The 14,413-nt window shown below is 39.8% G+C and overlaps 1 protein-coding gene across 2 annotated transcripts in view; it reads left to right on the forward strand.

The window, feature by feature from the left end:
• Positions 1–14,413, forward strand: part of pik3ap1 (phosphoinositide-3-kinase adaptor protein 1) — a 34,177-nt gene that overhangs the window by 15,190 nt on the left and 4,574 nt on the right. Inside the window, exons 2-15 of one of the 2 annotated variants that reach the window (XM_086181098.1) lie at positions 5,471–5,567; positions 5,851–6,072; positions 6,850–7,275; positions 8,333–8,568; positions 9,468–9,612; positions 9,872–10,014; positions 10,099–10,231; positions 11,108–11,304; positions 12,339–12,516; positions 12,614–12,676; positions 12,766–13,011; positions 13,097–13,153; positions 13,925–14,115; positions 14,220–14,292. In XM_086181098.1, coding sequence (XP_086037224.1) covers positions 6,042–6,072; positions 6,850–7,275; positions 8,333–8,568; positions 9,468–9,612; positions 9,872–10,014; positions 10,099–10,231; positions 11,108–11,304; positions 12,339–12,516; positions 12,614–12,676; positions 12,766–13,011; positions 13,097–13,153; positions 13,925–14,115; positions 14,220–14,292 — 2,119 coding nt within the window. In that variant the 5' untranslated portion in view covers positions 5,471–5,567; positions 5,851–6,041. Of the gene's footprint in view, positions 1–5,470; positions 5,568–5,732; positions 6,073–6,849; positions 7,276–8,332; positions 8,569–9,467; positions 9,613–9,871; positions 10,015–10,098; positions 10,232–11,107; positions 11,305–12,338; positions 12,517–12,613; positions 12,677–12,765; positions 13,012–13,096; positions 13,154–13,924; positions 14,116–14,219; positions 14,293–14,413 lie in introns of those variants that run through there. The other variant, XM_086181099.1, reaches the window with a different exon arrangement.

The following is a 14,413-nucleotide window of genomic DNA, read 5'->3' on the forward strand; positions in this document are numbered from 1 at the left end:
CTTTAAATAGGAGTTAAAGATGGCCGCTTGATAAGTTGTTCCACAACAGTTTTGATCAATGAAGCATGCATTCAATATATTGCCTATTTAGATATGAGAGATAAACTTAACTGGTCTTCTAAATGCTTCATAAATTATATTTCCCTCAGTGCAAGGTAATGACTTCATGGCCTCGTTGAATTCTTAATGTTTGGGACATCTTGAGTGAGCTGGAAAAGACACATTGCAGAAATATTTATTAAATCAGCTTTCAATTTGTGTTTTTACATATGAACACGTGGCAACATATTACAACAAAACAGGTATCTTTTCCTGGTCGTTGACCACTGGCCTAATAATTGAAAATGGCCTTTAAGCAACATTTCAAGAGGAAGCTTTGACTAGCACATGTCCAGAAGCCCATGAATTGAATTTGCCGTGCCCTCGCACGACAAAGCCTGTCAGGTGGGAGCTCTGGCTGTGGAAAATGTCAAAGCTATTTTCCTCTTTACTAGTCAACGCAATGCTTGCTTAATAGTAATTGGATTCTTATCCTCCTGTTTGCTCATCATTTCCTGTGCCTAGTTATTCCACACCTAAACTCCATTTAAGTTTTAATAACATTTTAGAATAGTTCCCATTCAGGTAAACAGAATCTGATTACCTTGATGGATTGGAAATGTATGTCTGACGCTCGTTTATTTGATTTATTTATTCAAGGGGCCTCAAATGAAGGCGGTTAAACTGAAGCAAACAAATGCTTTTCCTTCCCTTTCACTTTTTATTTATTAGATTTTCTTTTCTTTTCTTTTTTTTTTTTAGCCTTCTCAATTCCACTGTGTAGAAAACAGGAATAAAAAAAAGATGCTAGTCAGAGATTTTTTTTTTTATTTTTTTTTTTACATTCAAGTGGATTACTTTGCGTGACTTGAGATATTTCTAAAAGCAGAATGCATGCACACTTTGGTCCCAAGGCCAAGACTAAAACTATTCTGTGATAGTTTTGGATTTCCCTCTCCCTCTAAAGCTCTCATTGTGTTAAAGGATCTGCTTTGTACAAGTGCTTGCCTGCTGCTTACCAAATGAGGTTATAGTGTTTCCCTATCAACTGTAAATTTCAATAATTTGTTGGAGGGGCCTCTCACTGTCACTTTTTATCATATTATCAATGACGACTCAATTTTCCTGTGCCACTCCATCTCCAGCACTGACCCCTGGCCCTATTACAGCCCTGTAATGAAGTGCAATGGAGTGGTAATTGGTCCACATTATACCAGATCAGGTAACATTAGACTTATTTTCTTATCACAATGAGCCCTGCTGGTGACTCTCAATGAGAAACCAAACACACGTCCTTTCTTATGCAGGCTATCATCCAAATAGCATTTCAGCTGCATGGAGACCCTTTCCCCATTTTAAGTTTTCCATTTCAAGATTGTACTCCTTGTCCTCGGATTGGGCTTTGTTTGTAGTTTCCACTTTAAAAGTCTCCCAAACAGCCTCGGAGACGGCGCAGATATGAGGGAGAGCTTTCTCAGGATGGCCAAGTACAGTGAGCGAGACGGTAACATGACCATGATGTCTACTGTGCAGTATTTGATGTACAGTACTCTGCTCCCACCCTGCTGCAACCTCTAGGTCTCTTTATTTACGTAGGGTTGAACTCTTCAGATCATTTCAGAGTGCAATAATTCATGATCAACAGTTTTAAACAAAGCCTGATGGGTTTTATTTTTTATTTATGAAAAATAATCATGCTGAATTATTCTTAGAAAACTGAACCATTATACCTTCATCAAGAGGTACTGATAGTAGTAATAATTCAGAGGTTCCCAAAGTGGGGGCGGAGATATTGATGGAGGATGGAAAAAAACATTTAAAAATGATTAAAATACCTTAATTGCCTCTTAGGATTGAAAAACTGCTGGAGCTTCTATACAAGTAGGAATTTAACTTGAAGTCATTTCAAAGGCTCAGGTTGATCGTTTAGTGGAACTTTTATACATTTCAATAGTCACAGCTTCCTGCCTCTTTTATTTTGGGGATCCAAAGCTGAAAACTTTGTGAAATGCTGATGTAATTTATGAACCCTAAAATGGAACCCTGATCCTCCCTAGTTAATAACTCACTAATCTCTGACTAATTTCTCATACAGGAAATCATTTCTTCTTCCCTGCTACTCTGAAACAGTTGTGTTGCATTTCCACGGGCAATTACTTCTATTAGAGCAGAGAAGAAGAAGCCAGGTCATATGACAATGATGATATCATATCAAATGGGTTGGTAGTATAAACACTTATATTTTTTTAGGGGGGGAGGATATAGACAGAAAAAAAACAAACATATTTTTGAGGCTATGAAATATAACTTAGCGCTCCAAAACAAAACAAAACAAAAAAAGATTTATGGCCACTCCAGGGGTCTAAGTCCTGGTACATTTCTTCTACATGTTTAAAGACTCAGATAATAGTCGCCACATTATTTCTGCCATGGTTTCGATAATTGTGTAAGAAAATAAAACGTTCATTTTGAAGTAAAATAAGCCGGTCGAACATAGAGTGGTTAGCTGCAGCAGTCCAGCTAGCCTAGACCATGAATGGTGAGTTTGGTGAATGGTGTGCTGGTAAAACAGACGAGCTGAAAGCTGTTAGTCCGCGCAGCTTCTGGGTGAACTTTTATGCTCTGAGAGGCAGGATGTCAGGTCTCAGTTGTGAACTGACGCAAGCTCTCTAGCAGAGTCGCTCTGTGTGCTGAAAACACACTGAGGAGTAAAAAGACAGGATATTGGATAACAAGGTTAAAATATAGGAGCAAAAATATTCTCTTATTAAACTCAGGCTGCTGGGATTTGACTTGAGCCACCTAATAGATAGTGGTTTCAAGAGAGCCCAAACAAAAGGTAACGGGGCGGTCATGCATATGGTGGCTAATGGCAGAGTTAGAAGAAATTAGGGGATTCTTTTTCTACAGGAAATTGTACTTAAAGACGGGTCATGGATCACCCTGCTCTTCACAGGCAGCTTCAGAAGTCGGAGAGTGAACTTTTGCTGTGGCCATTAAAAGGTCTTCGTGGTAGAAAGAGGTCAAAGCAGAAAGAAAACTAATTGTATTATCGGAGGGAGGCAAAGCTATGTAAATTGATGTCATGGCTGGGATTGGATGGTTAGACAAGTGAATCGACTCTGTCTCGTGATTTTATAACTACAGTTTTAGGAAACTTTGATTATGGCCCCGGCAAACATACAGGTGTGTGCCAAAATCAACCAAACCCTGACAAAACCAGTTTAGGAGTGAGCCACCAAGAACTGTTTCTGGCTTTGATTTGACAAGTGTCCGGAAACTTCTACGAGAGATGGGATGGTTTGTTTTTTGATGATGGCTGTGTCAAGATCTGGTTCACAATCAATCCCCCTGCAATGACTGTGATTATTCATGATTACTTTGTATTTATTGGCCTATTACGTATTGTTTAAAAAAGCCGGCGGTTCTCAAACTGAGGTCCAGGGACTCCCACGGGTCCTTGAAAGGCCCCCAGCAAAAGTGAGGAAAAACTTATTTTACATAAGGGCATAAAAGTTTTTGAAAAGCAAATGCATGTGTTACATCATACATGAAATCTGACCTTTAAATTTATCAGATAATTAATTGGAAATACAGAGCTAATCACTTTTGTCCATCAGACAGTTTTGAGGCTTAACCAGGAGTTTAGCCAGGGGTAAACGAAGCGGTGGCTCTTGCCTTTAGGTTTTTGTGAATGTAATCTTGGTTTTGTTCTCTGTGTCAAGTCAAGTGTGTGTGTGTGTGTGCGTGTATGTGTTTGCATACAAGACTGCTGAGTTCCAAGACAAATTTAAGTGTGAGCTGACATTTCAGTATCATATCATATCACTTATAATTTAAATTATTTTATGCCCCTTTTTTTCTGCTAATATTTTGCCAATTTTTTCGAAAATGTCCTTAAAAAATTATTTTCGAACAAATGCAGCGAATACTCCCTTTCTTGCTGTTTACTTTTTGACTTTTCCCTGTTTTTTTAACGAAATAAACCAGCGATTTTTCAGATTTGCAGTAATGAATTACTAAAAGAATAGCAAGAACAAAACATGAAATGAAATTTTAAAAATTATTTTGTACAAGGAAAATACTTCCAACAAATGTATATTAATAATCATTTATGAATTGGTGCTGTGACTGTCAACACAGTGCTGCTGGGTTTGATTTCCTATTTTTATTTAGATACATGAGAACATTACACAAAACATCTCTAAGACATACTGCAAGGCCTCCTATTGAGTATATTCACCTCAAATGGGGGTCCATGACTCATTGGGAGTCTAGGTCGGGGGTTCTGAACATAAAAAAAACCTTGAGGACCTCTGACATGCCAGGAAAATGTAGTTCTGTTGTAGCGTTCAATACTTCACATGCTTGACAACCAGCGTAGACATGTATGACAATGGTTTTCAGCCCTGCAAGCGTTCTGCAGCTCCATATATCCCATATATCGCATTCATTTACTGTATTGCTTTAAGTTGTAACATATTGAAACTGAATAAGTTCTGCATGGAGACAGGTAATGTATAGGCAGCCTCTAAAATCACTCCCTCATTCACTACCAACCATATAATAGAGTCTCAAAAGTTTAGTCTGCTCAGCACTATATTGAGATTTTCAACCACCATCATATTGTGTCCCCACTGACAGTTGTAGACAGGTGTAACGCTCATTTCTACATGTCACGGATAATGCTTTTTTTTCGTTAGATTGCAAGAATTCTTAAGGGCACTACAGAGAACAAAATTGACACACTTAAATAAAATGGCAGGGGGTTAATGTAGTGCCCTACATGGTGATCTTATGCTTGGCTGGAGAAACTGTTGAGTCTCCCCAGTGAACATAATTCTTTACAGCCAAAGTATGATGGGATGTTATTGCTTAGGTATTTTAGCACACCTATGTAGCAGTAGCCTCATCTGTATGGCTCTGGTGTCCTGACAGTGGTGATGAATGAAATTCCAAGTATGTGGTTGTCTGCTGCCCTCTGGTGGTCACTTGGGTTTAGTGCCATGTTGGTGCAAGCCGTAGTTTTACAGTGTGTTACAACTGATTTGGAAATTTGTGACTTCACCGTTGGAGTTACATCACGTAGATGATTCATTCATCGCAGTGACTAATTCAGGTTTTTTTGCTTATGTCACTGAGCGTGTGTGTCAATGTACTTTTTGCACGGGTAAGATCGGTTTAGCCAATATTTGATTGCACAGAGAACTGGTAATATTCCTCAGCCAGTCGTAACAGCAGACCCTCAGAAAACTACATGATATTTATTCACATAACATTTCACTTTTAGTGCACTTTGCCATTATGACACTGCTTACGAGCAAAAATGAAAGGTCCTTTCATGAAGTAGAAGTGCACATAGCTGTGCAAAAGTAGAAGTGCTACTGTGTTGTGGTCGGCTCGTGTGTTGAACTGACATATTGTGTTGCAGTATCGCACTGGCTGTGGCGCCACATCATGCAACGCTTCAGACATTCTGCACCTTGTTGGGGAAGTGAAGAAACGGAAGAATGCGAGCCACACAACAGGTGGACTGATGCGTGTGTGTGTGTGTGTGTGTGTGTGTGTGTGTGTGTGTGTGTGTGTGTGTGTGTGTCATGTGTGTATATGAATCTCAATTTAACTATTTTTGCTTCACATTATTTTGCACTTTCTCCTCATTATTGTAACTATTACAGTAATTGCCAAACAGACAGTTGGTGAGTGTGTGGTGGGTGTGATCGCACCCATGCTGCACACACACACACACACACACACTCACACACTCACACACTGACATCGCTGCCTTGTGTTTTCTCACTTCTTCAACAGTTCCAGGAAGTGAGGCAGAGTCAGTAAAATCAGGAAACTAAGTGTTGCTATTAATACAGCAGGGCAAAGGCTGGTGGAAGCTGATTTAGTTTCTTTTGAAGATCGAAGCAGCTTCATCTAACTTGAGGAACATTGAAGGGCATATTTTGTTAAAGGATGCTCCTTATGGGCTGGTTTTGAGGCTCAGCACCATGGAAGGACACATTTCAAGTACGGAGTCAGGTAAAGCAGCACCTTGTATTTATTTATTCTTATGTCAGATGGTGAAGTTTCACGCAAAATACATCTAAATTTACATTTTCTTTTACAATTTGATAAGTTTTCGTTCTTTGTCAAATGGGTTCAACTTTATTTAAAAACCCAAATGCCAATCATTTATTATAAATAAAAAAAGAGGAAGAAGTGTTTTGGCCTGTCTGTGTGGCCAAATATGTATTGTGATCATTTCACAAAAATGTTGATCAGGAGTGGTATCGGCCCATTAACAAGCAGATGTCAAGTCTCTGGGCCCTGTCATCACTGCGAACCGTGATGAAGGCGATTACTCCTGTTGGGGTTTCTCTCCCAATTAGCGTGTACAGCGGTGAACTTGACCTGATTAAACACTGTAATGAGTCAAACCAAATTACCCTGACCAGTGTTGACACAGCACAATGTTTGCACAACTCCTTGTGGCTCCAGACTGAAATATCCAACAGATTGGACATTCATTCTCTAACCACAGTCACCTTGACATTCCACCATGGGACAGCTGGTATGCGGTGGAGCGTGTCCACGATAAACACTACCTGCTGCAACATGGAAACTCACACATAATATGGCCAGTGTCGTATCATTAGTGTAATGTTTGAGCTGATTACAGGATTTGGGATTGATGTTTAGGCTGGATGGGCGATGTTTAACCGAAATAATTATTAAAATGTTCCAGTTTTATTCCAGTTCAGCTTGAATGACTGCTCTGTACTCATGAATCACACTGTAATATCTTCTGTTTTCCAGCTAACTCTCCCCCCCTCTCGACGTACGATTTGCTAATCCTGCACACCGCTGAGGCGCAAGAATGGGCAACATATTTACAGCAGATTTTGAAATCCTCCAAAAAATTCCGCAAAGAGTCCATCTTGCTGTACACGGTCAGCCCAGCTGATCAGCTCCATGGATATAGTTTTGAATACTTCCACAAGTGCAAGTGCATTGTGCTGCTCCTCACGGGAGCTTTCTTGGACATCCTCTATGACTCTGAGCTGCAGGGAGCTCTTCAAAGACTACTTTATCCTTCAGACAAGGTGGTGGCGCTATTGTGCAATGTGTCAGAGGATGACATACTGACCGACTGCTTCGAAGACTGGCCAAGTTGGAGGAAACTTTACGCCGAGGATGAGCCTGTTGTCTATGTCTCCACCATTTTGGAGTCGATTGCTAACAGTACGCCAGTAGACACAAATGTTCATGTTAAAGGAACACGCCAACTCTTTGGGAAATATACTTATTTCCCAACTTTCCCAGTGCCGGACTGGAAGATAGATACCCTTCTCTCCTCTGTGTGTGCAGCAGGAAGCTGTGACCGGCTAGTTAGCTTAGCACAATGAATAAAAGTGGATAGGCAAATAAGAGCCTTCCCAAAAAAAGTCGACGTGTCCCTTTAAACTAATCTGTACTTCGTGCTAATGTGTCACTGTATTGTTTTTATAATGTTTCTTGATAGATCTTGTTTAAAAAGCTAACAATTACAAACTGAAAAACTCAGAAGCCTAGAGCTAGCTGTAGCTACCGAGAGTTCCAAACAGTAAAAACGTATTAAAAGGTTAGTTTAGCTCAGCTTGGCTTACCTTGCTACATTACACACCGTCATCACTCACCTTCTTGATAAGTTTTACATGCTGAATTAGCGGCTTCTGACACGTCTGACCCTGAGGCCCAAAGATGAGGGACAGAAACATAGGAAGATTTTCTTTTTAATTCCTTTTTGGAAAGCAGAAATGTCCAGACAAAAAAACAAAATTCCACCTTGCTGGTACGATACTGTTGTCAGTTGTGATGCTAGTGTCATAATATTCACGCTGAATATAGTTATTGAAATATTACATATAATGACAAAAAAAGAACATTTCATAAAAAAGCACAGACCATATGATATCAAGACTATACAATGATATGAAAAGAACATTTTAAAACATTGTAATTGTTAATTACACGTGAAATATGAATCTGCAAATTTAGCAACAACTATTCCATTAAAATGTACTGCGAGAAGTACATATACCCACATTGGAAATGTGTAGAAGCAGTCCTGATGAAAACCACCACTGTGGTGGGTGTTTTTTTGTTTGTTTTTGAATTTATGAACAATACAAATAAAACTTCACATCCTTTGGTTGCTTGTTGCAGGTGAAATTATATTATTATTAATATTATTGTTGATGAATTATGAATATATAAATGTGTTTGTTTTTATCTTTTTTTCTGTTGTTTTTACTCAAAGGCGAAAGGGGAAAGACTGAACATGCGAGCCAATCTGCTGCTGCTGAAAAGTCACGGATCACAACAGCCTCCTCCAGTGAAGATCTCATCACTGATGAATCGGAGGAGGTGGCGTCGCACGTGGAAAACAACATCATGCCGGGGGATGATGAGCTGGTGAGCTCAGTAACCGCAGAACATGGTGCCCCCCCGCACTTCACCTGCCTCACTGTTCAACCAAAGAGACTCCTGTGTGGGGTAATTCTCATGCTATACTATTCATATATAATAACATTCCAGGAAATGTGATGGATTGGTGAAAGATGCAGTGTGTAAAGAGTTGTGAACGTTCAAACTTGTCAAGTTGGGCTCCTTGAGGGTCTTCCAGGGGTCCTCAGAGTTCAGTTGTTTGTTATTCATATATAGATATAGATATATCTATATCTATAGATATATAGATAGATAGATATGTGTATATATATATACATATGTATGTGTGTATATATATATATATATATATAAAAATGTAAGTGATTACAAAGTAAGTCTGGAACAGCATCAATGATCTGACCTTTACAGCAAATGCATAAATGTAACAATAAGGTATAAAATTTCATGTCTTGTCTTTGTAAAAATATATTTATTCCTGGTTTTCTGATTTTTTTTTTTATTTTTGATTTTTTTTTTTGCTGGTCATTTTATTGTACCATTTTAGTGATTTTGTGGAACATTTCTAGAAATTATTGCAACATGTCTTTTTTTCCGGATAATTTCTTTCCTGTGTGCCCATGTTGCTTTCCCCGGTGTTTTTGGTCTGCTCATGTTTCACCTTAAAATACACAAAATAGATTTAGAATAGTTTGATGATTACAATTTTTTGATGGTCTGGCTGGATCATAAGATTCCAGAGTATCTCTAGATCTAATGTAAAGGCCCTATAGAGCAGAGGCAGTACAAATAGAAGACCAGTGCCTGATAAAGTTTGAAAGTTTCATTCTCATGTCTTCTTCATCTGAATAAGTGAAAGTGATTTAGATGCAAGTTTGCTCAGAGTTTATATATAGTTACTGCTTCTGCTCATAGTGATATTGATATGCTATAAACCATATGAAGTGACCTTACAATCTGACGTTGATCCTGTTTTATTCTCTATGAAGGAAGAGGAGAGCATTTTTATTATTTTCACACATAAAGTGGATTACCAGTTGACGCCAGAAGTCGAGTTTTCAGCTGAGGATGTTCCTCCAAAAAGGGTCAGAGGCACAATGGAGAACGAGTACACCCTACGTGTGACTGCCCCTGGTGAGTAGCTTCAGGAAACCTCAAAACACCTCTGATGTTGTAGTTTTTATTTTAGGTTAAAGTGGGCATTGCTTCTATCATAGACAATTCCCAGAAGACGCCCGCTTGAGAATCAAACAGCAGGAAATGAGAGACAAGCTGGCGACCAAATATCTGTTGAAGTATTATGTGCTGTAGCTCTTCGTAACTGAAAAAGAAACCACCTTGTATGGACTTTTATCATTCGTTACTGCGTGTTTAAATCTGTTTCTGCCCCTAGATATGCCTGCTGGAGAGGTGTCACTCACTATGTACACCGACCAATCAAGTGTCAGCTTGAAGACTGTCACCTACTATACAAACATGGAAGAAGTCAGTCGGTGTCTTAACAATGCCACTGATCCGATTGATTTCATCTGCCAGGTCGGACTTTATGTGAGCAGTAGCTGTATTGTTAACTGATCTCTAATAGATCTCCCGCTTATACGATTTATTTTCTACTTCCAGGCCTTCAACTTAACGTCCAATTCGACAGAATCGCTGGACAACATGTTGACTAACTGTCTGAAATCCAGGATGCCTGCAACTGGTCTTGAGCTGTTTGGAATCAAACAGATAGAAGAAGAAAATATGGCAACATGTGAGTACAGAACACTTACTTCTTATTTTTACTGTGAAAGGAAACTAAGCCTTTTTTTAAGTTTATCATTATGTATTCACACATGTATTTCTCCTTATTATGCTGATGTAGGAAGGTCAAGAAAGAAAAAAAACAGTATGATTGGTGATTGAGGGGAAGACGATAGCTGATCAACAGCTTTCCACCAAGGAAACATGTTTGCTTATTTCTGAGAATATTGCCAAGTGACTAAATAAGCAAGTTTCAGAAGGATGTTTGAGGGCATAAATATACTGTATGAAGCGATATGCGGCAGACCAATGGCCTCGATACTCTTATCTCATAATAGCATATATGGTCCGTAGATCTCCCATGTTGCACAATCTACTTTTTTTGCCCCACACCCACATCTACCAGTGTTTTGTGTGTTATAGTTACGAGAAACTTAGTCAGTTTTCCACAACATTGAACTTCCCCAATAAATTTTCTTGCAGTAAGTTTGGATGAAGATCAGCTGCTGTCTCACATCTATGAGGCATCGTTTGTCAAAAGTGCTTACAGTCAGATTTGTTCTTACACAATGTCAGGCTTTTTTTTAATCCTGTGTTTAGTCGTTGAGACGGATGATTTTTCATATGAATCCTGACATCTATAGTGTAGCTCTTTTAACCTCCCAAAGCTTAAGTGACTGACAGTTACCGCAAGGAAGCAGCATGCTTTACGCTCTCTCTTTTAGATGAAAAATCATATCATGTGTAAGAAGAAATTTGTGAGTATGGACATGTCATGAATTAGGCCCATCTGGTAGTGCTAAACTTTGAGTTTATGAATAAAGCATTTAAGAGTTTATTTGCAATCACAAAAATGACTAGCTGTGATTTACTTTTTGACCTCCAGATCAGCGTAACGTGGAGCTTCCGACGCTGCTCCATTTTGCCGCTAAGTACGGCCTGAAGAAGCTGACCACCATCCTCCTTCAGAGCCCCGGGGCTGTGCAGGCTTACAGCGTAATGAACAAGAACGGAGACTTCCCCAACACGCTAGCGGAGAGGAGCGGCTTCTCTGACCTCAGACACTTCATGGATGAATTTATTGTAAGTTAATATGTTTTTTTTTTCCCCTCTCTCAATCTGTCTGTGTCTTGAACCCAGTAGTTTGTTGTGTCTCCATTGTGTTCAGCACTGATGATGACTTCTGAAAAACTTAACAAGATCCAAGGTAGTGTTCCCTTGAAAAGGAAAAGCCTTTATTAAATCATGGCTTAATATAGGTGGCTCGAGCTGACCTGTGTTGGTCTAATTGTTTTTGGTCTAATTGTTGTTTTTCTCCTTTTTTATCTTTGCGGAACCATGAATGAATGAACAGTGTTTTAAGGCTAATATAATTGGCGGCGCCTAGATTTGTGGGTCAGTTTTTCTGGAGGTGGAAGGTGCAGCATCTGGACGATCTGCCCCAACCTTTGGCGAGATTCAGATCAGAATGACACCCATAGGGGGCGCTGGAGCGGTGTTGAAGTGAGTGATAGGATGACTCTCTCACTAACTGAGTACGTAGTTTTGAAGGTTAATCTTCTGGAAATTAATTTTTATATTGTCTAGATTTTTATTTTTGAAAAAAAAGCGGCAGAAATGAGTTTCCTTATGAAGATGAGACATAATTCATCATGAGAAAGTTCAGTAAGGGGAAGCTAAGAGGGTTATAGTGTCTCTCTCTCTCACACACACACACACACACACACACACACACACACACACACACACACACACACACACACACACACACACACACACACACACACACTTCCCCAACAGCCCACTCAGCACCTCTTGCATACAGAGCGTTACAGTGAGGAACATTTTAACACCAACTGTGAACACATTCAGTGGAACTGATACATCAGGATGGACCTTAATTGATACCTGGTGTGCACAGCGTTCTCGAGTGGCCCTGGACCTGCTATCTGCTCCATGTGAACGTTGTTTTGTCGAGTCCTGAGATTCTCCTCCAGTATTTTCAGTGCTATGTTCTGCCTTTGGATTTTCCTGAAGCATGTTTTGCGAACATGTAACCTGGTTCCGTTGTGCGTGATTGCAGTGTTCCTAAAACTACCGTGTAACTTTGAATCTAGGAAACAACAGCCATGCTCAAGTCTCACATGGAGGACTCCATCAACACAGACGAGCATGCGGATGTGTATGAGCTGATGCTAGCTTCATCTCAAGACATCATGAAGAAGTACTCCGGCTCCCCTGAGGACATATATGAGTCCATGCGGGGGATAAACCCTGAATGTGCAGAGGAAATATGTAAGAAAATTTTAGGGTTTTATTTGGGGTAAAAAGTTTGTATCAAACAAGTCCTGATATTTGGGTGTGATTTCATAAATGGTGTGTGATTTTTCAGATGAGGTGATGAATGCAGTAGAGGACAACCCAGAGGAAGCCATGCTGAGGACATTTTTCCAAGGTAGACAGGTGAATAATTCTAAATAGCAACACGGTATATTTAATAAATAATACTCTATATGTATAATGTGGTTGGGTTTTGTTCTCCAGCACAACCTCCCAACACTGTCATCCAGGATAACAAAGGGCAACTTGAAAATGAGCCTGAGGAGCAGGAGGAGCTGGATGAAACTTATCTGGAGGAGGACCCATACAACCTCGGCTCTGAGGACATCTATGACACGGTGGACACCAGCAGCTTCTGTAACCCAGCAATCCTGTACCGCCCGCCTGCCCCCATCCCCAGACCGGATTTTGAGCCTGAGCGAGAAAAGTCTGTCACCTACATCTCTCGAGGTATTGTGGAGGGATTTTCTTATATTTATCTGATTTAACTAGTTTTTCTTCAAGCAGAAAAAAAATGACTCAATATTTCTGGCAGTATTCCCAGATCCAGTCACTCCCCAAAGTAAAACCGTGGAAGCAAAATATTCTGCAGGTAAATCTCATTGTTTAACACCTTTCTTTGAGACTCTTTGTTTTGTTTGTGTATTTGTTTGTTTTCTTTTCTGGTGCCAAGTACATCATTGTTCAGTTTCTTGATGTTTCATGGTCATGAGTGCACCAAGACTTCATGAGACAATTTGGAAACTGTTAATGGTGTATTGGGTGGAGGTGTTGCTCATGTTGCAGTAGTAGAAGTAGTAGTAGTAGTGTAGTCTTTTCTAGGGATGGAGGTAAAACCTGATCATATTTGGATTTTGCATGAAGGAGCAGGCTAATGCCTGTTGTGCAAAAAACACTTTCTGTGTCCTCTAGTTGGCACTAGAGAACATGTTGTTTTGCTGTGTATTACGTGATGTCGACACAGTGTAAATTTTTTTTTTACACCAGACCTACATCTTGTAACCACTAGGTGGCACTAACAACAACTCTCAGTAACCCATCGAGTTCTAAAATATTTCGTTGAGGTCAAAGTGGTCGACCCACTCGGAGGAGAATCGAAGTGTAGGAAAAAAGCCATGTAATTTCTTGTTGCTACCAGGTGCGCTGTGACTAACCTGCTCATTCTACACCCTGCCACCAGGAAATCAGCCTCATAGTTTTTGGCAATGCTGCTGACTGACATACGCCAATGAATCATGACCTATTTTCACATGAAACGAAATGAAAGGAAAACAATTGATGGATTCCTCCACTGACTGCATCTCATGTTAAGATAAATGTAAGTGTGTATTTCCAATTCCCCTGTTTTTGTTGACTCTTCCAGCTCGGCCTGTGTCAGAGCACCTCGCCCCTGTGTGCGACCCCTATGCGATGAAGACACCTGGGCAGAGACAGCTCATCTCCCTACAAGAGAGGGTGAAAGTGGGCGAAATTAACGTGGATGAAGCCGTCCAAGAGTTCAAGGCCTGGCAGATTGACCATGAGCGCAGAGCCAACTCCATACGCTATCAGCAGGTACCACTGTCATCAAACGTGCTAATTAATGGCCAAGAATTATTTTTATTTTGAGTCTGATGTTGTTGTTGTTGTTGTTGTTGTTGTTGTTGTTTTTGCCTCAGGAAAATCTGAAGAGATTACGAGAAAGCATTATAAGGCATCAAAAACAGAAAGAGAAGGCAGGAAAGGAGCTTGGTAAAGTAACTGATTTATAATGTTTGTGAAGAGAAAAATTCATTTATTCCCCACGCGATTGTTATGAGTTATTTACAATAAGAAGACTCATCCTGTTCCTTTGCTAATATTTGATCTCTCC

Source organism: Aulostomus chinensis, chromosome 16 (genome assembly GCF_037954235.1).
Source record: "Aulostomus chinensis isolate RoL2024-O1b breed Wild chromosome 16, RoL_Achi_v1.0, whole genome shotgun sequence".
Classification (NCBI taxonomy): domain Eukaryota; kingdom Metazoa; phylum Chordata; class Actinopteri; order Syngnathiformes; family Aulostomidae; genus Aulostomus; species Aulostomus chinensis.